Source organism: Nicotiana attenuata, unplaced genomic scaffold (assembly GCF_001879085.1).
Source record: "Nicotiana attenuata strain UT unplaced genomic scaffold, NIATTr2, whole genome shotgun sequence".
Lineage (NCBI taxonomy): Eukaryota > Viridiplantae > Streptophyta > Magnoliopsida > Solanales > Solanaceae > Nicotiana > Nicotiana attenuata.
The window spans coordinates 55773-80009 of NW_017672982.1; the positions used below are offsets into that span (position 1 = coordinate 55773).

Below are 24237 nucleotides of genomic sequence, written 5' to 3' on the forward strand. Positions count from 1 at the left end.
CCATGCAGCGCACCTATGCATTTTTTACAGAGTAACAATGTTATTTAGGCTAGGAGAAGGTGGTTTCGTTTAGGTCTGACCCTACTTAGTATAAATACATGTAAAGACGTTATTTTTTGGGACTTTTGACACATCTAAGACCCAAGGAAGCCAAGGAAGAGGTGGAGAAGCAAAAGCTCAAGGATTTCATCATTCAATCCTCACTCAAGACAAGAGTTTGGATCTTTATATGTTTTCCTTTAACTTAAACATATTTATGATGAATTACTTCATATCCATGGAGTAGTTCTCTTTAGCGCTTGATGGATTTGGTGTATTGATACTTGTTTGTGGATATTACCTCTAGTTTTTATGTATTGAATTATTTTGGATGTTTTAATTATTGCATCTATATTCAGTAGTTCATGTAATCGAGAGAGGCATAACTTATGATGTCTTTGCATTATATTTTGTTGGTTGAATTCATTAATTCTTCTTAGCAATCGAAAGAGGCTAGTTGAATTGTTGATAACCCTAGCTAGGAGGATAAATCGAGAGAGGTTCTCCTAAAGACCATTCCACTACGAATTCTTGCATATATTCACGTGCTTAAAATTGATTTATCTTGTGAGGTTGAGACTTAATCGAGAGAGGAGTTTCTACTAAGCAATTGAACTAATAACCAAGTGAATTCGAGAGACTCACTTGAATATTTGAAGTGAATTATCTAGATTTACATCCCTAACATTTTTCTTGCACCTATCCTATCGACCCTATCTTCTCCCAATTGATAACTTTCTTTGTTTATTACTTGCGTTGATTGTCATTAGCCAATAGTTTAGAATCTTAGTTAATTTTAGTTTAAATTATATAAATCTCCATTGTTGATCATCTTGGATAGCAATCGAGCTAAAAACTACGAAAATACTATGTTAACTCCAATCCCTGTGGATACGATGTTATAATTTACTATGTTCGACTAGCAAGCATATTTTAGTGTGTGTTTTGTGCTCGCCAATAGTCCTCCAACGCGCCTATGTCCATGCCGGCGAAAAACATGTTGAGGGCCTCGTCTGTGCCCCATGTCGTCTTATTTGATTTCTCCTTGTCAGCTCTAGCCTCGTCGAACATAAACTCTGTATGAGATGGCGACTTTGCGATGTCAATGACACCGACTATTTCCTTCGGGGCGGGGATAGTTTCTTGGGAGGCCGTAGCCTCTGATTTCCTTCTGGCTCCCGAGCTAAAGAAGGTTCGGCCTTTCATCCACCTTCCTCGGTAACCGTCTGCTCTCTTTCGTCAATGGTAAACCCATGAGTGATGAACTCAAGATCATTATCTTCGGGGTAATCCATGAGCCGGAAGAGGGAGTCGGAGTTCGTTACCCTGTCTAAGGTACTCTTCTTGTTGCTTTATCGAACCCGGACAGTTACCCTCTTCTTCTTCACCTCGGCGTCCGGGGAGCCAAAGGATTTCCTTTTTTTACTTCTTCTCCTCCTCCCGTGCAGCAATTCCGGGCTGTCCCGAAGTGGAGGGTTGGATAAGTGAAGATGGAGCCTTGTACTCATCCAATGGCTGAAGCTCCGTGGTCTTGTGTTAACCTGTAAAAGAAAAAAAGACTTACTACAAATAAAGGTTAAGTACGGAAGTAGAATTATTCGGGAGGAGGACTCACCATGGGAACATGCCTCCCACTTGGCCTTCAAAAGTTTGTGCCATTTACGCTCAAAATACGACATTTGTTTGCAGATCCCCTCGATCCACTCCTTGAAGCCAGGGACTGCATTGGGAACTTGGGCGATTGCTGCAAAACGATAGGCACAGGCAATTAGAGAAAGAATAAAGGAAGTACCAAGTACTCAGGAAGGAAAGAAAACTTACGTGCTGAGTTCCATTTTTCAGGGAATGGTAGAAATTCGGGGGGAATGAGGTGTTCAGTTTTCACCCGAACGAACCTCCCCTGCCAACCTCTATCTCGATCTTCATCGATGCTCGATAACGGAGCTTTGCTTGCTCACCAGACGAGCTTGATCAACCCCATTTGAAAAAATCGAGAACTATAGAGACGAAACTGAGGTGTTTCGGTGTTATTGATAAAGTGGTGGAGGAGGATTATGATCCTCCAAAAGGACGACTGAATCTTCCCAAGGCAGACCTCGTCCCCTTTACAGAAGCTGAGGATTATAGGGTCCACCGAGGCAAGCGTGAAGGGGTAAGTGTAAACACTTGGATACCCTTCCACGTGAGTGGTAATGTCTTTATTGGGCCAAGGAAATGACCACCTCCTTTCCCTCACAACGGCAATCCTCCCGAACTGTGGAGGCTTTCTCAACTTTGAAGTCGTTCTCAATGGAACAGCCCCCGAGGAAGAGTACTTCAAAGTAGGTTTTGGGTCCACCTCGAGAACGGCCACCTGGGCATCCATCGCCGGGTTGGAAGTTGAAGAAACGTCATGTTGAGGCACAAATTTGGATGTTTTTACCATCGAATTTTGGAAAATATGAAGATTTGAAGGTGAGGATGAAGATTTGAAGGTAAGGATGAAGATTTGAAGGTCAGATTTAAAGATTTGAGGAAGGAGTATGATGATTTGAAGATGAAAATATGAAGATCTAGAAAACAATATATGAAGGTTGGAAGGAGTTAGGAATAAGTGAAGAATTCGAGGGTAAGTCAAGGAGCTCTAGAATTAGAGAGTAAAAACGTGAAAAAGAGATCGAAGCTTTTTATAGAGAAAGGGTAATCAATGCGTGATGTTTCGCATTCAGGGACGGTCAACCGGCGGCTGACACGTGTTCGAAGTTAGAACAACGCAACTGACGGGACGTTTCGTTGACCCGTCAACTCGGTTCTAGCATACGGAAGAAGGAACCGGGGTTAATTTATCGCTTCTCGTCACTTCAATAAATCTACTCTCCGGGAAACAAGGGGACTATCCGTGTACGGGTAAAATTGGGGACATATTTTTCCCCGATTCCCCGATGTGGAAACAGGGGAGAAGCATGGGCCAACGTGATTATAATCGAGGTCCAAGAACCCCTTGTATCGAAACTCGGAGGAACAAACAATGTATCTCAGATCGGGACAGTGAAATAACGAACCCAAACACAGTATAGCTTTTGGACTTCTGGAAACGCGGAGAAGAGTTACGCATGACGAGCAAGGGGTCGTAATATTCGCCCTTAACCGGATATTACGGTGGGAATCCCGTTCAATATCAACTATGGATCAATATTTACAGGAAAAAGGAGATTTTTACCTTATTTAGACTTGTTCTAGGTCTGAAATTCCTCTACTATATAAAGGAAAATATTTTCTTTATTCTGACACATTGTGACACGCAAATAAAAGCAATAAAATTTTATTTTTGACTTCCAGCTATTTTTTAAAGTGTTTTTCGTTTTGTTCTCTTATTTATTCACCACCGAGCTTGTATCAAAGGTCTGATCGAGGACAAAGTCCACTATTCAATCTAAGATCGGACTTGACCATCACGCTGTGATTGTTTTGATCATTTATTTTATCTCTAGCTTATTTATTTATGATTCTTAATCATTCGTATTGAATTAAATCACATATCCTTTAAACCGTGTACAAATTTAATTGTTACTCATTTTAGGGGCACAGTTTGGCGCCCACCATGGGACAAGAATAATAGTGGTGATTTGATACGAATCTCCATCACACACCCTATTTTACGCTTGCTCTTTGAAATTTTGATTCTAGATTAACCAAAGGATCTTAAACTCTCAGTCTACTCACTTGAATTTTTCCGGCGATACCAGCGGTTGCAAGAAACCCTAGGAAAAAAGTAATCTGCAGACCTAGAAGCAGAATATTTACAAATAGCTGATAAAGTTTTTAAAATAGATTTGAAAAGGAGAAGAAAAGGAGAAGCAAAAAAGGAGGAGTAAAGCTTTGCAAACCCGTACATGAGCTAACGAGAGGCAGGGAAGAAAGAGACAGTTAATGGAAGAACGATGCTCCAAAATGGGAGTGTAAGTGGACCCACTAGTCCAAATGTCATACAAAAAGGGTCTCGTACAAGTATGACGTGGTAGACACAATACGTGTAAGTGTTATTCCCGATATTTCAACCCATAATTTTTAATCCAATTTGTTGGAGAGAAGGAAGTTAATATATTATTACAGATAGATTAAAGATAGAATTGTTTACCTTGAAAACGGTAATTACAATTAGATTTAATTGTGTGGTTCTAAAAATACATGATTTATTTTTATGCTAGTTGTTAAACAATTGATGCTATGTGGGAGACTTATAAAATAAAGTAAGAGCTTGAAGGTAGTGTATCAAGCAAACCAAGTGGCTGAGAATCGGGGCCTCGAGCTGGCTTATACAGGGCCTCGAAGTCGAGCTAGGTGTTAGGCTCTGAACAGTCGATGGGGAACTAACAGTTCTAAGGGCCTTGATGAGGGATTTTTATGATCAATGATGAGTGATAAATAAAGAACAATCAATGAAATACAATAAATGTAAGTAATAACATCAAAGAAGAATATGTTTAAGTTAGAGAGTAGAGAATGTTCTTGTTCTTGTATTCAATGTTGTGTATGTTATATATCCCTTACAAAGTGACAAGGATCCCCTATATATATGAGGGGAATCCCAACATAGTACAAATGAATTTATTACAAAGATACGTGGCTGATACAGCCATTTAATGCCATGGTACGGGCTTGTACTAGCTTAATAGACTTGGTCAGCTTTAATCAGGTGCCTTGGGAACTTCCCATTTTGCCTATCATAACCACTGATTTATACTGCCCCGAGGTCAAACATTGAGAATCCTCAGGGTCAAACCTCGAGCCGCACCTCGAGCCTTTGGAGAGGTACTTACGAAGCATGATAAAGTCGGACCCTTTGATTTTTACCGTATACAGATAGTCCCGGCATTTTTTAGGATGAAAATGATAAGAAACGATCTTGAATTCTTGACTTTCTTGAACATCTTGCGATGATGTCATGCTTGTGACGTCAGTGTTCCAAGTGACTGAAAACATCCTATCATTCCATCTTCAGAAGTATTCAATACACTGCCGGTTCATTCTCCCAAAAGCGATGATATCGCCGCCGATCTGTTTCCCAAAAAGCATTGATTGCGCCTGTCAATACATTTCCCATAGGTATTGATTGCGATGTAGGTTACTCTACTGCCTTTCTATAAGTGGGAGGTTTCTTGAACCTAAACTCCATCCAGTCATTTTTCAACAATCATTAGCCCTTTTCTTCTCTTCTTCCTCATCCAAACTCTATTTTCCATGGTTCCATCCTGTGACCGTAAGGTCATACGGCAACGGTTTTGCCAGTTATGCCATGGCTCTCTTTCAGATCTTTTCCCTACTGAGTGGGATGGTACTGGTCTTTTATTGTTGTTGTTGTTGTTGGGCTGAAATAATGAGAGAGGGGCTTCAAATTATTGTCGCCTCAGAGGATATGTGGACCGTGAATTGCTGCTCATCTCTCTTACCTTCAACCTGGTGCGGCGCTTCACTCCCTTTGCTTTCCCCGGAGTGAGGTGGCATCATCTACTAACTGTTGCATCTCACACTGGTGCAACGTCTCAAGAAGTGGCTTCATAATAGTAGTGCTGGCGAGACCCATTCTAGCAAAATTTTTCACTAGGCCACAATTTTGCTGGCTTTAAAAGCTTTTGCTCTATGATAGGCTATAGCCTTCTTCCTCATCTATTGCTGCTTCAGAGGAGATTTTCGAAGATGTCGCTATGAAGATCGAAATGGATCCCCGAGGAAATGGTTCTCGCAGATGTTGCTCCCGAGGATGTACCTCCAAGGGTAGATTAGACTTCTAGATGTTCTTTTTTGCTTCTTTGTTTTTGTGTAAGGACCCCTCGTGGGCTTTGTAATCATTGTTTATTAATACAAAAAATGTTTCTTCAATTTGTCTTTGACTTGTGCTAGATTTCCTTTCGCCTGCGTTTGTAAAAGTTCCGAGCATGTGACTTTATCGATCGATCCGTATACTGAACCCGGACGTGGGTATTCCATTGGTTTTTGATTGGCTAACACGATATTTCTTGAAAACCCTTTGACATCCCTCAGGCTAAGTTCGGATTGACCTGATACAAACTTAGGCAGCCAGGACTTCCGACTTCAAATTGAGCGAGAGTGAGGCCTCGAATTTTGGACCAAAACATAGCCCTTTTAGGCCCCGTTGGTAGTCCTCGAGGGATGAATTTGCTTGATCACCTGAAAATAAAGATAGCCTTTGGGCCTTTCCAAATAGTCCCTGAGTGAGAGTTTACTTGAACTCGGGTGGCCTCGAAAACTTGCTTTGAACTTAAAATGAAGATGGCCCCCGGGTTAAAGTAACCGAGAGCGTGTGTGAGTTGAACTGAAGGCAAAAATAGCCCTGAGACTTTATTAATAACCTTCGAGTGAGAACCGGTTCAGATCTAGAAGGATCCTCGAGATCGGGCACCATCTCGAGGCTAGGTTTATGCGGGCATCTCCTTAGAGCCCATCGTTATTGCAACAAAGATCCTCGAGACCGGGTACCGTCTCGAGGCTATGTCGATACAGGGGTCTTTGATCCCTCGAACGTTGTATGACAACATCAATCGTATGACACAACCGTGAAATGATCGAGGTGATCCCGCCGGTACACTTTCCCAAAAGTGACAATAGCCTAGCCAGCATTAATTGGTCCTTTCAGGGTAGGCGGACAGTCGAAACTTGCTCTATATATGAGTTTGTTTCCCTCTTTTTTGAGGATTTCGCTATTTTGAGCATCTATCCCTTTTCATAGAGTTCATCATTCTTGTATCAGCTCTTTCGCCATTTTAATTTGAAGCTTTCGCTTAAGTACCGTTTTCCCTCTCTTGTTCCGCCACGGTTATGGCTGCCATGTCCAAATCTGTTCACCAAGAAGAGGATAGCCCCACTTCTGCTTCCTGCTTGGCTAGTGGTACACTGCCGGCGTTCGGGGAGCTAGCCCCGAGAGGTTTTGTCTCGGGGAGGGACCTTACGTCAGAGAGTCCTCCCAATGTTCAGGGCCATTGGAAGTATGCATCGAGATTCATTTCATCAATAAGAGAGGGACACCCCGAGGCGGTGAGGAGAGACTGCGGATGGGGAGAAAAGGTGGTACTGCAGTTACCTTCCCTGGGAGAGAGCATCATGGCTCATGTGGAGGGGTTTCTAAATGTATACACGTACCCCTTTACATTGGGCCCTATTGATAGAGTCGTGCTCGACTTCTGTCGAAGATATCGGGCTACCGTGGCATAGGTTCACCCGTCGTTCTGGAGGATAGTATTGATGATGAGGTTCCTTGTGGAGGAAGCCGGGCTTGAGTTCACCTTTAGCCATCTCATTATGTTGTACCGGCCCTTTCATCACCGAGGCCCAATAACTTTGCGATGTTGATCCGCGAGGCCCTTTGTTGTCGACGATGAAGAAGATGGGACCGAGGGTGTATGAGTCGATGTGCCCGAGTACGGACTGTTGATATTATCCTCGTTGAGTGTCACACGTAAGTGGTACACTTGCGTTTTTATCGTTTTTGGTCATGGCAAAGGAGTATTCAGTAAAGACGCTTCCCTTTTCTTTTTTGCAGCAATCTCGTGGATTCCATACGAGGTCCCTCACCTGACGGATAGGGCTTGGAAGTTGGCGGCCCACTCGACCTATGATGGGCGTAAGTGGCGAGATCTGTCCAAGGGTAGATGGGAGGCCAAACACCACGGTACGTGTTGCGTGGTTTGTTTTCTTTGAAAGGTACTTTCTTTTATGCAAGCTAACTCCGTCACCATAGGCATTGGGGAATTTTCTAAGATGAGGCCATGTCCCCTCAGAGAGGATGAAGGATCGTCGGCTTCAGGACCGAGGAATAGTAACGAACAGAAAAAACCCTCGAAGGGTGAAGGTGCCCAGAGCGAGGTTAGTCCTGCCCGGAGGCTTAGAGAAGATGTATCAGCTGAGCCTGCAGCGCCCGAGGCTTCTGGCCTCGCCAAAATGGTTCCTCCTTTGCCGTCGTCTTCCCTTCCCGACAAAGGTACTTCGGGGGATAAGGATTTTCTGGCGCCGTCTTCTTCTCGCGTCAAAGGCACTTTAGGGGATAAGGATTTTCTGGCGCCGTCTTCTTCTCCCGTCGAAGGCACTCGAGGGATAAGGACCTTTTGGCGCCGTCTTCTTCTCCCGTCGAAGGTACTTCAAGGGGTGTTCGGGGCCAAGGGCCGCCTGACTCAAGCAAGGTCTCGAACGATCACATTTTTATTGGGAGCGATTCTACTGGGGCCGATAAGACCAGGACAGTAGATTTGCGCTCGACTTTTGAGGAGGCTCAACGGCTCTGTTCTGTGGTGAGTTTTGGCCAATTGTATTGGTTTATTGATTTTGCACTTTCATTTACTTATTGAGCTCCTTTTTCATAGGCCTTTGACAGGCTTAAGTCCGAGCTGCTTCGTCGTGAAGCCGGATTGTGAAAAGCCTTGGACGGGGATAAATACCTCAGGCTTCTTTGCGACAAAAAGGCAGAGGATCTGGTATACCTGCGGTACGAGGCGATTCGGAGCCGGAACTATGAAAGCTACCTCAAGGGATAGGTAACCTCTGTTTTGAAGGGGTGCATGTTTCTCCTCCTACCTTCTGAGATTAATATTTTGACATGTCAGTTGCAGAAAAAGACGGAGGACCTGGAACGCCTTTGCGGCGAAGTTGGTCAGGCCAAGTGCGAGTGCGATGGGCTAAAGTCTCAGGCTGATGCCCAAGTTGCGGCCAAGAAGAATGCTTTGGCCAAGGCCTCTGCCCTTGAAGTGCAACTCCGGATTGCTCGTGAGAACAACTCGGTCCAGACGAGCGTGATTGCAAGGCTCGAGTCTGAGCTTTTGAAGAGGAAGGCCGTGGTTGTAGACGCCCGAGCTGAAGCTGAAGTGATTCGAGCTAAGGATGATAAGAAAGTGGCCATCTATTTCAAGGACGCTGTCGATGCTCGGGCTGAGCTAAGAGGGGCTTCTGATCGGGAGAGCAGAAAAAGCAACGAGTATGCTCTGTGCAAATCTCATAGGGAAACTCTCGAAGATACATGCTAGGGGTTTCGATCTCTCGGAGGAGATAGCGCAGGCGAATGCGGATGAATACGATGTCAAGTTCCTCTTGTCCGATGCCGAAGATTATGAGGAGGAGGCTGACGGGCCACAGTCCCTGAGGAGAGCGTATGCTAGGCCTTGCTTTCTTGATTCTTTGTACAGTGTTCTTGGAGAACTTTGTAAATGGAGTTTTGTATATATGTATAAAAGGAAGCCTTTTGGTTTCACCTTTCAAGCATTTCCCTTTGCTTGTGTTCGTCTCCTTTTGTTTTGAACTCATAGGTCTATCGATGTTTTGGCCAGGTGAACTAGACTTCGAGGTAAAAACCCTTAGGTTTGTAAATCGGCCCTAAGGCTTGTTGGGCTTGCTCGTAGGCTCTTACGCATTTTCCCTTAGGCGTTTTTTAGTTAACTGTTTCAGGCTCAGTCTTCGAGTCGGATCTCGACTCAAGCTCATTGACCCTTAAGTTTTCGAATTTTAAGCTGGCGTCTGAGTTCTTACGCGTTGGGTTGGTACGGCCTCTAATACAGGCTCGCGACAGCGGCTCTTACGCGCCGGGTCGGTACGCCTATTAGTTTAAGCTGGCGACAGTGGCTCTTACGCGTTGGGTCGGTACAACCTTTAATTTAAGATGGCGATAGCGGCTCTTACGTGCTGGGTTGGTACGACCATTAGTTTAAGTTGGCGACAGCAGCTCTTACGCGCTAGGTCGGTACAACCATTACTTTAAGCTGGCGATAGTGGCTCTTACGCGTTGGGTTAGTACGACCTTTAATTTAATCTAGCTCTTACGTGCTGGGTCGGTTCGACCGCAGTGGCTGTTACTCGTTGGGTCGGTACGACCATTAGTATAGGCTTATTTTTCCTTCGTTGAAGTTTTTTGTATTCGTACGACTCTTCGACGGATCGATAAGAACCTCGATTGCGAGCCGTTATGTGACAATGGGCGAGCACCTCGGGAGGTTTCGCTCGATGGCTGAATTGTTTCGAAGCCCTTTTATTGTTTAGAGCTGATATGATGGAAGTTTTTTTTTGCTTATGTCGAGGGTAGCCTCATTAACCGGTTCTTTTCGAAGTATTTTCGAACTAATTTGAAGGCATGTGAGTTTTATGGTGACGGTCGGGCATCCTCGAGTCGCGTTAGTTTGGCTGGTGCAGCCTTGTAACCGTAGTCATCGTATTTGGCTGCAGCCATTTAGTCCCCGAGTGAAGTAGCTTCGACGCTATATCGAGGGTACGCCTTTTTAGGGGTCTTACAAGTTCGAATATATAGCCTTAACTTTAAGATCGGGATTATGCCTTTTGTAAGGTCTTATAAATTTTGACATGCCTTACTTGAGGTCTTACAAATTTGGTTACTTGGTACAAGTATAACTCATGCTTTGCTTGAGGTCTTACATATTTGGTTACTTGGTAAAAGTAAAACTCATGCCTTGTTTGAGGTCTTACAGATTTGGTATTGCCTTGTGAAGGTCCTATGAGCTCGAGGTTGCCCGCATGGGGTCTTATAGCCTCGAGTTGACAAATCGATGGGGTGACCGTCGGCGACAGTCCCCGAGACATCGAGAGTTTTTTGGCTCTGGAGTCATTTTGTTTAAACTTGGACTTGCCTCATTGAGGGCTTACGAGTTCGAAGTTTCCGACCCGAGGTCATATGCCTTCGAGTTTTTGACGTCAGACCCCTAGTGTTCAGGTAATTTCTGGCTCTGGAGCCGTTTCTTGGAAAAATAGCGAATTACTTTGAAGAGCAAAGTGTTTTGATGGAAAAATATTCCTCGATTACTTGGCACAAGTATACATGTTTTTGTTGTCAAAGGCTTAATTATTCTATGCGGACACGGTTCATTCGACCGTTTGGCCCGATACATCATTTTCCTATTGAGACCCTTTTTGGCTCATCTTGGCTTCTTCGAGGGAGTGATCTCCCGGGGGGATGCCCCCCCCAGTATTCGAGGTTGATTGAAGAGAAGCCTTGAATACTTGTTAAGTTCTCCTCAGGTAGCATATGGATGTTGCCTCGTTAAAAGCCTTGCCGGTAAAACCCTTTCTGGGATAAAACCCGATGGAAGGAAAAGAGTGCAACGTATGCTTTAAAACCTGAGGTCTTCAAGTTGGAAAGCATTTCGATTGTTCCGATCGGACACCTGCATACAAGTTAGTGTAAGATGTAAAATAAAAATGGAGATGATTATACCTTAGTGGTGATGGCGCTTCGAGCCTCGATGTGCTTCAATAGTTTGCTCAAGGGACGCGGTACGGTCCTTTACTTGTTCATTCGGGTGTAGCCGAGAATGTGTCTCGTGATTGCTACTTCCCTGTTTGCTTGTCCTTTAGCTCCTTCGATGTTTGAGGCATCGATGTCGATGCCACATCGTGCACCGCGAACATCTCACTTGCTACATGTTGTTCTCCGTACACAATTTTTATTCCGTCCTTTGTCGAAAATTCCATCATTTGATGAAGAGTTGATGGTACTGCTCTCACGCAGCGTATCCATGACCTTCCGAGTAAGGAATTGTATCTCATTTCTCCTTCAATGATATGAAACTTGGTATTTTGGGTTGTGCCAGCCACGTTAACCGGGAGGGTGATCTCCCCTTTCGTCATCTCGCTCGCCATGTTGAATCCGTTGATGACTCGAGAAACAGGCACGATTTGGTCGAGCAGTCCGAGCTGCTTCACCACCCTCGACCTGATAATGTTGGCCGAGCTACCTGGGTACACATGTACACATTTTATTTGAAATGTATTCACAAGAAAAGAGATTACCAGTGCGTCGTTATGAGGCTGAGACAGGGTCTCGATGTCCGCGTCGCTGAATGTGAGAGCGTCCTCGGGTATGTAACCTCGAGTTCGCTTTTCCCTGGGGATGGATATTTTTGTTCGTTTTCAATGGGTTCCTGTGGGATGTCGACTCCCCTAACAACCATGTGGATGACATGTTGTGGTTCTTCTGTTTTGTTTTTCCTGTTCTCCTCTCATTCTCAGAATTGATTTTTAGCTCGGTCACTAAGGAATTCTCGAAGATGCCCTTTGCTGATTAGTCGGGCTACTTCCTCTCGGAGCTGTCTGCAATCTTCGGTCCTATGACCGTGTGTGCCATGAAACTCGTATACCAGGTTGGGGTTCCTTTGTGAAGGATCTGATTGTACGGGTTTTGGCCACCTGGTTTCTCTGATTTTACCGATGGCAGAGACGACGTCTAAGACATAAATGTTGAAGTTGTATTCGGACAATCGGGGTGCCTCCGTCGTTCCTGCATGTCTGTCGAATTCGACTCTGCCCACGAGTCCCCGAGTATTCTGACCTCGTTCTGTTCTTCGATCATTTCGGGGTATGTTACACCTTGGGGCGTTTCTTCGGTCTTCAGTGTACGGTTGATACCTTTCCTTGTTCGGCCTTGGTTCCTTCGCCAAGAGCCTTCTAGGATATACTGAGCCGAGGGGGCTCCTAGTTGGTCGTCCTCGACCCTAATCTTCGATTGATTTCGATTGTGGACATCTGACCAGGTCACAGTGGGATATTCTACCAACTTCTGCTTTAATTGCCTTGAAGCTGTCGAGCTTCGTTCGTTCAAACCTTGGAGGAAGGCCTGCACTGCCCAGTCATTGGAGACTGGCGGTAATTCCATTCACTCCATTTGGAAATGAGATACAAACTCCCACAGCATCTCGTTTTCTCTTTGTTTGATCTTGAAGACGTCGGACTTTCTTGTAGCAACCTTAATGGCACCAGCGTGTGCCTTTATGAAAGAATCTGCCAGCATGGCAAATGAATCTATTGAATTTTGGGCTAGGTTGTGATACCACATCATGGCCCCTTTTGAAAGTGTTTCTCCGAATTTCTTCAACAGGACAGATTCAATCCCGTCGTCATTCACGTCATTCCCTTTTACAGCACAAGTGTAAGCAGTGATGTGCTCGTTGGGGTCCGACGTTCCGTTATACTTTGGGAGATTAGGAATTCTGAATTTCTTCGGAATGGGCTTTGGAGCGGCGTTTGACAGGAATGGCTTTTGTACAAATTTCTTTGAATCTACACCCTTCAGGATCGGGGGTGCGCCTGGGATCTGATTGACCCTTGAATTGTAGGTCTCCACCGTTTTGTCATTGGCTTCTATCTTCTTTTCTCCCGATTCAATCCTCTTCGTGAGGTCCTCGAGCATTTTTATGATAGCGGGATCGGCTGCTGACCCGTTGTTGCTTGATCTTTCTGGTATTTGTTCGGCTTGAGGAGTCATTTCCGGTCCTGTTGTGCTCGGAGTTTTTTGGTGGCTCTGCAGCTGAGCGATCGCCAGCTGTTGCGCCTGCAACATCTCAAAAATGACGTGAAATCTAACCTGTCGTTCCTCCCGAGCTGGGGTTTTTTGAGCTTCTTGTTGGTTTTCTTGGCGTATACTCATGTCAGTGTGGGAGCTTATATTGACGTGTTGGGCGTTGCGCGAGACCACGTCCACGGGAATTGGTTCTGGTGCATCCTTAGGGTTTCGCGGTGGTACACCAACACCTGAAACAACTACATCATTCTCTCCATGGTCCTCAGGACCGTTGTTCTCATGTGCATTCACTAAGTTTGACATTTTGGCCTGAAATCAAAGATTCCTTGGACAAGAAAAAGCGTGAAAAGATAACTTGCATTATGTAGTAAACCAACAAGAAAACAATCTATTATTTTTAGCCCCACAATGGGTGCCAAACTGTTTATCTTGAAAACGGTAATTACAATTAGATTTAATTTTGTGATTCTAAAAATACGCAAAATTTTTATGCTAGTTGTTAAGCAATTGATGCTAAGTGGGAGACATAGAAAACAAAGTAACAACTTGAAGGTAGCGTATCAAGTAAACCAAGTGGCTGAGAATCGGGGCCTCGAGGTCGAGCTAGGCATTAGGCTCTGAACATTCGATGGGGAACTAACAGTTCTAAGGGCCTTGATGAGGGCTTTTTATGATCAATGATGAGTGATAAATGAAGAACAATCAATGAAATGCAATAAATGTAAGTAATAAGATCAAAGGAGAATATGTTTAAGTTAGAGAGTAGAGAATGTTCTTGTTCTTGTATTCAATATTGTGTATGCTATGTATCCCTTACAAAGCGACAAGGATCACCTATATATATGAGGAGGAATCCCAAAATGGTACATATGCATTTATTACAAAGATACGCGGCTGATACAGCCATTTGATGTCACGGTACGGGCTTGTACTAGCCTAATAGACTTGGTCAGCTTTAATCAGGTGCCTTGGGAACTTCCCGTTTTGCCATCATAACCATCGATTTATACTTCCCCGAGGTTGAACATTGAGAACCCTCGGGGTCAAACCTCGAGATGCGCCTCGATCCTTTTGAGACATACTTACGAAGCGTCACAAAATTGGACCCTCTGATTTTTACCGTATACAAGAATCGTAGAGAAGCCTCTATAGTCGTTGTTATTCTTTCAAACGTCGTTCTTTCGCTGATGAACCATGGCTGTTAAGTCCATATTGATGTCAGAATAGAGAGACGAAACCTTTAATATGTTGCCGTTCAGCTCCTGAATTAGACCCACGTTCTGCACCATTCTGTCGTGCATTCTTGACTGGTGGTTCTCATTAACATGGTGAATCGGCAATCTATTTCGATCTAACATCGACTGCACTTGTCTATAATTGTTGGAAAAAGAGTTCCACGTCTCAGAGTCACCTTCTTCTTCCATACTGAAGTCGTCATCCCTATATTGCTCTTCCACGATAGGGTTGTTGGCTCTGCGATGGTTATTAGTGGTGGCTGCAGAGTTACGGGAGCGGGATTTTTCTAAGGATTGACGGTGGCGATTGAGGTTTGAAGTCTCTTCCATCATGTAGTTCAAGAATAATTGATGAAGAAATGGAAATGTTGAGGTTTCCTTCTGTCTTTGAAGATGTACAAGTGTTTGATACAATTTTGCCTACTTCTTGTGCTTTATATAGAGGTCAAGGAAGTGTGTTTAACTAAAAGATGTCGAAACCTTTTTGATTAAATCAATTAATGAAGATGAAGAGGTAAATCATAGTCAAACGTAATAAACTCCAGATCTAAAAATGAATCAGAAAGTGATGAATAAGATAAAATAAGGGCAATCAATCTTATTGATGTTTTTCGTTTCTTCTCTCATGATACAGTGAGGATGATCAATTTACATGATATAGTGAGGACAATCAATTTACATCCTTTCTTCAAAGAAAGCTATAGAAGAGAGGAAAGAGAGAAAAAGCCTCCCTTCACTTGGAGGATTCCTCGCATATATATAGTCCTGGAGTCCTTGCTATATTCTTTGGTCGATGTGTGATGTTCTAAACGTCAATACCACACAAGAGGGGGGGGTGATTTGTGTGGTACCCAATTTTCGCTTTAGAAGAACCTGATTCTTCTAGGTGTACTTACTATTACTGTTTGCGGAATTAAGAGTGCATAAAATAAATAACACAGAGATTTTTACGTGGAAAACACCTGGCTCAAAAGGTGAAAAAAACCACGACCTACTACTCAGTAGGATTTTCCCAAACTTCCACTAAAATCACTGAGCCAAAACAGCATTTACAAAGCTCTTGTAAACCTAAGGATTAAACTCTAATCCCAGTATGGCACACAGCCTCAACTGTTGCGACACCTTCAAGTTAGCCTATAACATGAATACTCAAAGTACCTATTACAATTGCTTCTACAAAAGCTGGAAAGGTACAACTCTAAACCACCTACTATAATTGAACTAGAATAAAAATAAACACAATGGAATTGGTTCTTCTATCTTGTCCAAGTAGTTTCAGGAATGCACACTTGATCTCACATAAATTGCTTGCAAAATTGCCTCGCTCTTTTGCTCTCAATTTAGTTTCACTTCTGCGTTTGTGCAATCCCTGTAAAAGAGAACAAGTACTGTTATTTAATGAGTTAGTAACAGAGTTTGATTGAGACTCAATTGCTGATCTTCCATCGAAGTTGAGTCCTTGAACAATACAAACTCCAACTCTATCCTTTATCCGAATCGTGCCCTCTTCCCATGAGGATACTTTCTTTCCTCATCCAATATGCAACCTTTTCGATCAGTTCAGGAGATATTGCTGCTTTATCCTTGAGACTTATCTCCTTCATGTGTATCTCACATGTATAGGTTGATAAACACTGTGTCTCACATGATGGACCTGGTCCATGACTGAGTTCATTTGTCATTCTTCAAAACTTCACCTGAACTTGGGCCAACAAATTCCCCCTTTTTGATGATGACAAACTCTGTGCTTTTACTGATCAGACAACCTGTGGAACTCAGCTTAATCGTCAACACTTTAACTTAGAAATTTTAACTTATCATCAAGGACCAGGTTTAATCAGGTTATAAATATCACATTATTCAGAATCAGAATAACAAGTAAAGCACAATATCTCTTCCCCCTTTTGGCATCATCGAAAAGTTGCAAATAATGTGAATCCCATATTTTAATAATTACTCATAGCCACTAGGGCAACTGCAAGTGAAAACATGGTTCAATTAATCAACAACCAACAATCAAAATTAAATATTAAGATCAGAATCTTCATAGAGCAAGAGAAAAAGCAAATTGTCATTGATTAGGATATGTTTCCACAAACAGACCACAAAGAGAAAGAAAAACTTCCAAACATGAGCAACAAAAACAGAAAAAATCCCGAATCTGGGTCACTGGGGGTTCTAGATAGGTTCAAAAACAAGAACTGGAAGACCTAAGGCTTGGAGGAACTAGAGGGCTGGGTTTGGGGAAGGTTGAGCATATTCTTAAGCATTCCTTCACTTTTCTCCTTTTCTTTTGCTAGCTCAGCTCGAAGGCCATCTCTTTCAGCTTCCAAATCAGCAACACGAGCCTGAAGCCTAGCAATTTTAGCACCCTTAGTTCCACACTCTCGAACCAAAGCCCTAACCTTGCTATTTACTGGTGTCTTCAGAGATGAACCAGGTTCAACTGGGGTGGCATTGACAGGATAGTCACAAGCCAATCAGGTCTTAACACCAAAATGCTCCTTGCTTGATGCCATCTCCCATTTCTTCAAAGGCACCCTAAGCTTGTCCAGCACAATAGTCAGTATGAACCCATATGGAGTTGCATGTGCCTTGGAGCCATTAATGACCCTCTCCAGTAGTTTGACAATAAAAGCAGGCCAATTTATCTGCTTTCCTCTCACAAGGTATTCCATAAGCACCAGGTCCATATAGTTGGCAGTATGCCTCCTCTCCTATCTGGGCAGCAGGCACTTGTTCAATACAAATAAGACCTTGTGCTCAGGTCTCATCTCACTCTTCTAAACAAATCTGGCTTCAGGTACATCTTCAGCATTTGCAGCATCACAAAAATTTCTAGTAATTTGAAGAGCAGTGGGGAGAGATTCCAGACATGGCCACCTCTGCCTTGCATAGTCATCATACCCTTCACTTGGTATGTCTAGAATCTCACCCGGTTTGATTGCATCAAACTCCACTTTTACTCCTCTCACCAGGATGGAGACTACCCCATTTTTCATAGTGGCATTGGCCATGAACTCAATCAACTCATTTCTAGCCAGCCTTCCATCCATCTCAAGGACCATGTCCTTCCACCCTTGTGCAGTAAGAGCATCCATCAATCTTCTCATACCTGGCTCATCCGGGTCTTTCAACAATCTTCCTTTAAAAAATTTTCTCCTGCCAAAGATGGCAAACCTATCCTGTTCTTTCTCAAACTCCTCCTCTTCTTCTTCTCCACTCCATTCTTCTTCTTTTTTAGTAATTTTTACCTATTTCCCTTTCACTGCAGATCTGGTTCTTTTGGCTAAGGAGGGTTCAGCTGATACTGGTGAAGAGGAAGACTTCTTGGAAGAAGTCTTGGATCTTTTTGGTTTGGGAGTAGGAACTTCTTCAGTTGTTCCTCTTTCTTGATGGACCAGGTCCATCTCCTCTTCTTCTTCTTCTGCAACCTCAGAACTCTCCACAACCTTAGCCTTTCCTTTTTCCCTCTTTTTCTTCCTGCTCTCATCTAGAGCTTTCTGCAATTCTGTTTTACTTTGCTTCACCTTGCTTCTAGTAGCTCTTCCCTTTGGTACTGAAGGGACTGTAGGCTTTTGAGATGACACTTTACTTTTCTTTGTTGGCTTGGAAGCAGTTGGAGCCTTTTGTGTGGAAGCCTTGTGCTTCTTTGGATCATAACTGGCCCCAACCTTCTTCAGAAGTTCTGCCAAAGTTTCCTCAGCAGATGCACCAGGTTCATATTGATGCTTGCTTAAATTTACTAGCCCTTCAGCCGCCTCCCCAGAACTATTTCCCCCTGAGTTGTTACCACTCTCTTCAACATTCCCACAGATAGCCAATAATTTTTCTTTCTTATTTCCCCTCACATTACCACTGTCTCCTCTCTCTCTTTTTCTTTCTGTTTTCCTCCTCTTCTACTAGAATCAGCACCCTATACATCCTTGAAAGGACCAACCAAGACAAACCTATTTTCAACCTTTTCAACTACATCAGAACATACCAAACAAGTATTTACCTCACCAGGGGTTTCTTGATTCTTATCAGTGTCAGAGGAACCATGTTCTTCACCTTCGCTGGCAGAGATAAAAGCTTCAGACTCAGAGCTGGAGTCAGATTCTTTAGCAGAACTTTCCTTCTTCTGGCTAGCCCTTAATTTCTCATTTAGAGCTTTTCTCAAAGAACCAGAAGCTACAGTTTTTCTAGCCAACATTTTCTGCCGGCGGAACCTTGGTTTTGAGGTTTCACTAGGGGGTGTAGATGAGGATGTATTAGAAGGGGATACTGGTGGGGGAGTTCTAGGATTATCTTGGGGATTAGTCATGATGAATTATTTCTGGAGAAGATTTGGGAATTTTGGAGAGAAAAAGATAATCAGAACTAGAGAGGATTTTTGACGGTTATGAAATAATGAAGAAGGGTGTGGTGAGTATTTAAAGATGATTAGAAGTAATTGCAGTAACGGCAGCTTTTTGCAGGAGTCAATTAGAAGTCTAATCACTTTAGAATTCCGGTCTCTTAGTGGTTAATAGGCGACGCTAGATTTTAGGCAAAAATCCCGTTTTCTTTAGAGTTCTAGGAGAATGAAACTGGTTCAATGCTCAACGGATAGAATTTCTGGGAATTTGATGAATGTAGGACTTCTGCTCATGATTGAAAAATTAATCTTTCTAATTGTGCACGTATAGAAAACATACCTGAACTTTCTCATAAGCATATACTAATGAACCAGGTTCTTCAAGTAGAACTCTCTTGAACATGCCTCAAATGTCACAATAGAAAAAACTTTGTAAGAGATCAGTGAGTCATATATACACATGTCACAGGAGTATACTGATTAAAGTATGAAACTGAGTAAGAATTGATCTAGATATTTACACAATAGTTAGAACTCCTAACCAAAAAAAAAATTTCATTTTGTTTTTCAAAATATTTTTTTTTCATCGTGCATTCTGAACTGGACCTATTAGGTGATCTTAATCATCCCCAATTCCAACTTGTTCCTCTCAAAGTTTTCTCTACTCAATGCTTTAGTAAAGATGTCAGCTATTTGTTTATCAGTAGCACAGAATTCTATTGAAATCAATCCTTTCTCATAGTTATCTCTTAAGAAGTGGTGTCTAACATCTATGTGCTTAGTCCTCTTATGATGAACAGGGTTCTTTGTCATACTTATAGCACTAGTGTTATCACAAAATATTGGAATACATCCCACTTCAATTCCAAAATCTACCAGAGCTGTTGTTTGATCCATAGTAATTGAGCACAACAAGAAGCAGCAGCAACATACTCAGCTTCAGCAGTAGATAGGGGTTTGCTTTTTGGTAGCCCATGACACAAGACATGAACCAAGGAAGTGTGCCATACCTGAGGTGTTCTTTCTATCCACTAGGAAACCTGCATAATCAGCATCAGCATATCCTACTAGATCAAAATTACTACCTTTAGGATACCAAAGGCACAGATCAGTGGTTCCTTTTAGATATCTCAATATCCTCTTGACAGCAGTCAAGTGAGACTCTTTTGGATTTGCCTGAAAACGAGCACAAAGTCCTACACTGAAAACAATGTCAGGTCTGCTAGCAGTGAGATACAAGAGTGAACCAATCATACCCCTATACAACTTTTGATCAACTGATGAACCAGGTTCATCAACATCTAATTTAGTGGCAGTTGCAATGGGTGTGTCTATTTCTTTAGATTCCTCCATTTTAAACTTTTTGAATAGCACTTTTGTATACTTCTGCTGATGGATCATGGTTCCATTTGGACGTTGTTTGATCTGTAAGCCTAAGAAGAAATTAAGCTCACCCATCATGCTCATTTCAAACTCACTCCCCATTAATTTTGCAAAGTCCTTACTTAGCTTGTCAGTGGTGGCCCCAAAGATTATGTCATCAATATAAATTTGCACAACAAGGAAATCCTTACCCTTTTCCCTTAAGAATAAGGTACTATCTATTTTACCTCTCTTGTAACCATGCTCCAGCAGGAATTTTAACAGTCGTTCATACCATGCTCTTGGGGCCTGCTTGAGTCCATAGAGAGCCTTGTGCAGCTTGTACACATGCTCAGGACATTCCTTACTCTCAAACCTGGAGGTTGTTTCACAAACACTTCTTCTTTTAGGTAGCCATTTAGGAAGGCAGTTTTGACATCCATCTGATGAAGAGTGAATTCCATATGCGCTGCAAAGGCTATGAGAAGTCTGATTGTCTCTAGTCTTGCAACTGGAGCAAAAGTCTCATCATAGTCTATGCCCTCCTCCTGGTTGTAACCTTGGACCACCAATCTTGCCTTGTTCCTTGTAACTGTTCCATCTTCATCAAGTTTGTTCCTGAAGACCCATTTTGTACCAATGATTGATCTGTCCTTGGGTCTTGGTACTAGGTGCCAAACTTGACTCCTTTCAAACTGGTTAAGCTCATCCTGCATTGCATTCACCCAATCTGCATCCTGCAAAGCCTCAACAACATTTTTAGGTTCAATGATAGATAGAAAAGCATCAAAAGCACACAGATTCTTTAATTGTGATTTGGTTTTAACTCCAGATGTTGAATCAGTGAGAATGTTCTCAATGGGATGAGAACTTCGATACTTGTGAGGTTTCACAACCAACTGGCTTTCGCTAGATGTTTCTGCCATTTGCTGAAGAACAGGATCATGAACATGTTCCTTCAAGGAATTTATTTCAATTCCACTTTGATTTCTTCCCCCTGTCAGGTTGCCCTGTATGGCAGAACCTGTTTCATCACCTGTTCCTTCTATTGGTTCCACTTTGACCTGAGCTGATGCTTCAGTGAAGTCTTTTACCAATCCAATGGCTTCATCTTCATGTTCCTGTCTCTTAGAAAGAATGTTAGTTTCATCAAATACTACATGCACACTTTCTTCTACACACAAAGTTCTTTTATTAAACACTTTATATGCTTTGCTATGTGAAGAATATCTCAAGAATACTCCCTCATCACTTTTGGGATCAAACTTTCCTAGGGAGTCTTTTCCATTATTGTGCACATAGCACTTGCAACCAAATGCCCTAAGATGGGATATGTATGGTTTTTTCCCTTTAAGTAACTCATAGGGAGTCTTCTCTACCAGAGGTCTGGTCATGCATCTATTTATTATGTAACATGCAGTGTTTACAGCCTCTGCCCAGAAGCTGCGAGGCAATTTACTAGAAAGTAGCATGGTTCTAGCCATATCCTCAAGAGTTCTATTCTTTCGTTCAACTACTCCATTTTGTTAAGGGGTCCTAGGGGCAGAGAAGTTATGATCTATACCATTTTCATCACAGAACTCAGCAAACTTGGAATTTTCAAATTCAGTTCCATGATCAGACCTAATGGAGGCAAGTTGATTTCTTAATTCTTTCTGAGTTTTTCTAACAAATGCAGAGAACATGTCAAATGCTTCATCTTTGGAAGTTAGAAATAGAACCCAGGTAAATCTAGAATAATCATCAACTAGCACCATTACATATTTCTTTCCACCTCTGCTCATGGTTCTCATTGGACCACATAGATCCATATGGACCAGTTCCAACGACTTGGTTGTACTTACCATTTTCTTGCTTTTGAAGGATGACCTTACCTGCTTCCCCCTTGCACATGCCTCACAAACTTTGTTTTCCTTGAACTTTATATTAGGTAGCCCTATCACCAAGTCTTTAGAGACTAATTTGTTGAGCTGATTTAGACTTGCATGACCAAGTCTTTTGTACCACATGAGGGGATCATTAACCAACACACTTAAACAAGTGAGTTCATTTTCTGAAAGAGTGGATAAATCTACAATGTAAATATTGTTAACTCTTTTTCCCTGCAAAACAATCTTGTCAGTGATAAGGTTAATCACAAAGCATTTGGTGGAGGTAAAAGCCACAAGGTTACCTCTGTCACACAATTGTGACACACTTATTAGGCTATATTTCAAGCCATCTATCAGGTAGACATTCTCTATGGAATGAGAATCTGTTTTGCCTACCTTTCCAATCCCAATGATCTCACCTTTCTTTCCATTACCAAAGGAGACATTACATCCTTTTAAGTCCTCAAGTGAAAGGAACTGGTCCTTGTTCCCAGTCATATGTTTTGAGCAGCCACTATCCATATACCATATTTGGCTTCTCCCTTTCACTTGGACCTGCAAAAGAAAATTAGGGGTTAGTCTTAGGAACCCAAACTAGTTTGGGTCCCTTTCTATAAGCAAAAGGGTGAACCAAATTCCTTCTTGCCCATCCAGGCAGCTTACCTTTTTCTTGAACAAAGGCTTTGTTCTTTTGACTGGCCTTTATTTTTGCATCACATTCATTTTTGTAATGACCAGTCTTGCCACAGTGTGTGCATATTTTGTTTTCAGGAAGTGTGAGGTACTTGCTTTAGGGTCCCATTTTGGTGCTTGAGTCCCATAGCCAAGTCCTCTCTTGTTGCTACTGTGATGCTCTTGCAACCAAGTCAGAAGCCTTGTTCCACTTGCAAGTTCTGTCTAGTTCATGTTTCACCTTTCCTAGATCTTCCTTTAAGACTTTGATGAATTCATCTTTCTTATAAAATTCATATTTCATTTTCCCCAAATTTCTTCTAGAGTGAGATATGTGTGATCGGCTTTCTTCTTTCCTGTTCCTAGTTTCAGTTTTAAGTTTTCAGACCTAAGTTATAGGACACTGTTGTCAAGTTCAAGAACCTTGTTCTTCAACTCAGCATTTTTGTTATCACTCTCATTTGCCCTAGACTCTAGACTTTTGCATTTTGCTTTTAGGATCACACATTCCCTAGACAGAACTTGCTTCTCATTATTAATTATCTCAGACTCATCAATGAAGTCTAGTAATAGCTCAGCCAACCTTTCTTTAGACAAGAATTTAATCTTGTCTTTGAGGTGAAGAATACTTACCTCTTGTTCATCATCTGATTCTTCGATGGCCATCGGAGCTTGCTCTTCTTCAGCTTCACCTTCTAAGTCTTCATCTGAGGTTTCTCCCCAAGCAACAACCATAGCCTTGGTTGAACCTTTGTTTCTTTTAGGTTGAACCTGTTCCTTCTTCCTGTTCCTTCGTTCAGCTCTTTCTTTCTTCCACTCAATTTCCCATTGAGGGCAGTTTTTGATCATGTGATCAGTCTTACCACACTTGTAGCAACCCTCATTGATCTGTTTCTCAGGAGCTCTTGTTTTGTTGAAGGTTGTACCTCATGAAGAACCCTTTCCTCTCATATTGAGAATACAGCAGTGTTCCTCTTGATCTTTTCACTTGAGGTGTTCCTTCATGGGCCACTTGCAAAGTGTCCCATATCTCCTTAGCAGTAGTATAGCTTTGGATCCTACTGTACTCATCTGGACCTAGTCCACACACAAGCCATTTCTTGGCCTTAGCATTTTTCTCCCACTTCCTCAGGTCTTCAACAGTGCAGTCAGCCCTTGTCTTTGGCACATCAACTCCTTCAGCATTCTTCTTTGTGGTTGCTAGGGGACCATCAGTGACTATGTCCCAGAGTTCATAGTCTTCCCCTATGATGTGATCTCTCATCCTGTTCTTCCACCAAGAATAGTACTGACCATTGAAAAGTGGAGGCCTAGCAGTGGATTGCCCTTCCCAGTTCCCAGGTGGTGCGCTCATGTTTATCTTCTCCTAAGGTGTTAGCCTCTTCAAGGATAACCTGCTCTGATACCAATTGATATTCTAAAACGTCAATACCA

The 24237-nt window shown here is 42.5% G+C and overlaps 1 protein-coding gene across 1 annotated transcript; it reads right to left on the reverse strand.

Moving 5' to 3' along the window:
* Positions 1-14490: 14490 nt before the first annotated feature.
* Positions 14491-14889, reverse strand: LOC109215086 (protein EARLY FLOWERING 4-like). The gene has a single exon (XM_019379105.1). The coding sequence runs from the start codon at positions 14887-14889 to the stop codon at positions 14491-14493; it is 399 nt and encodes a 132-aa protein (XP_019234650.1).
* Positions 14890-24237: the final 9348 nt, after the last annotated feature.

What these genes read in the sequence shown, in the direction of transcription:
- LOC109215086 (XM_019379105.1), bottom strand. Translation starts at nt 14,889, where the DNA reads ATGGAAGAGACTTCAAACCTCAATCGCCACCGTCAATCCTTAGAAAAA.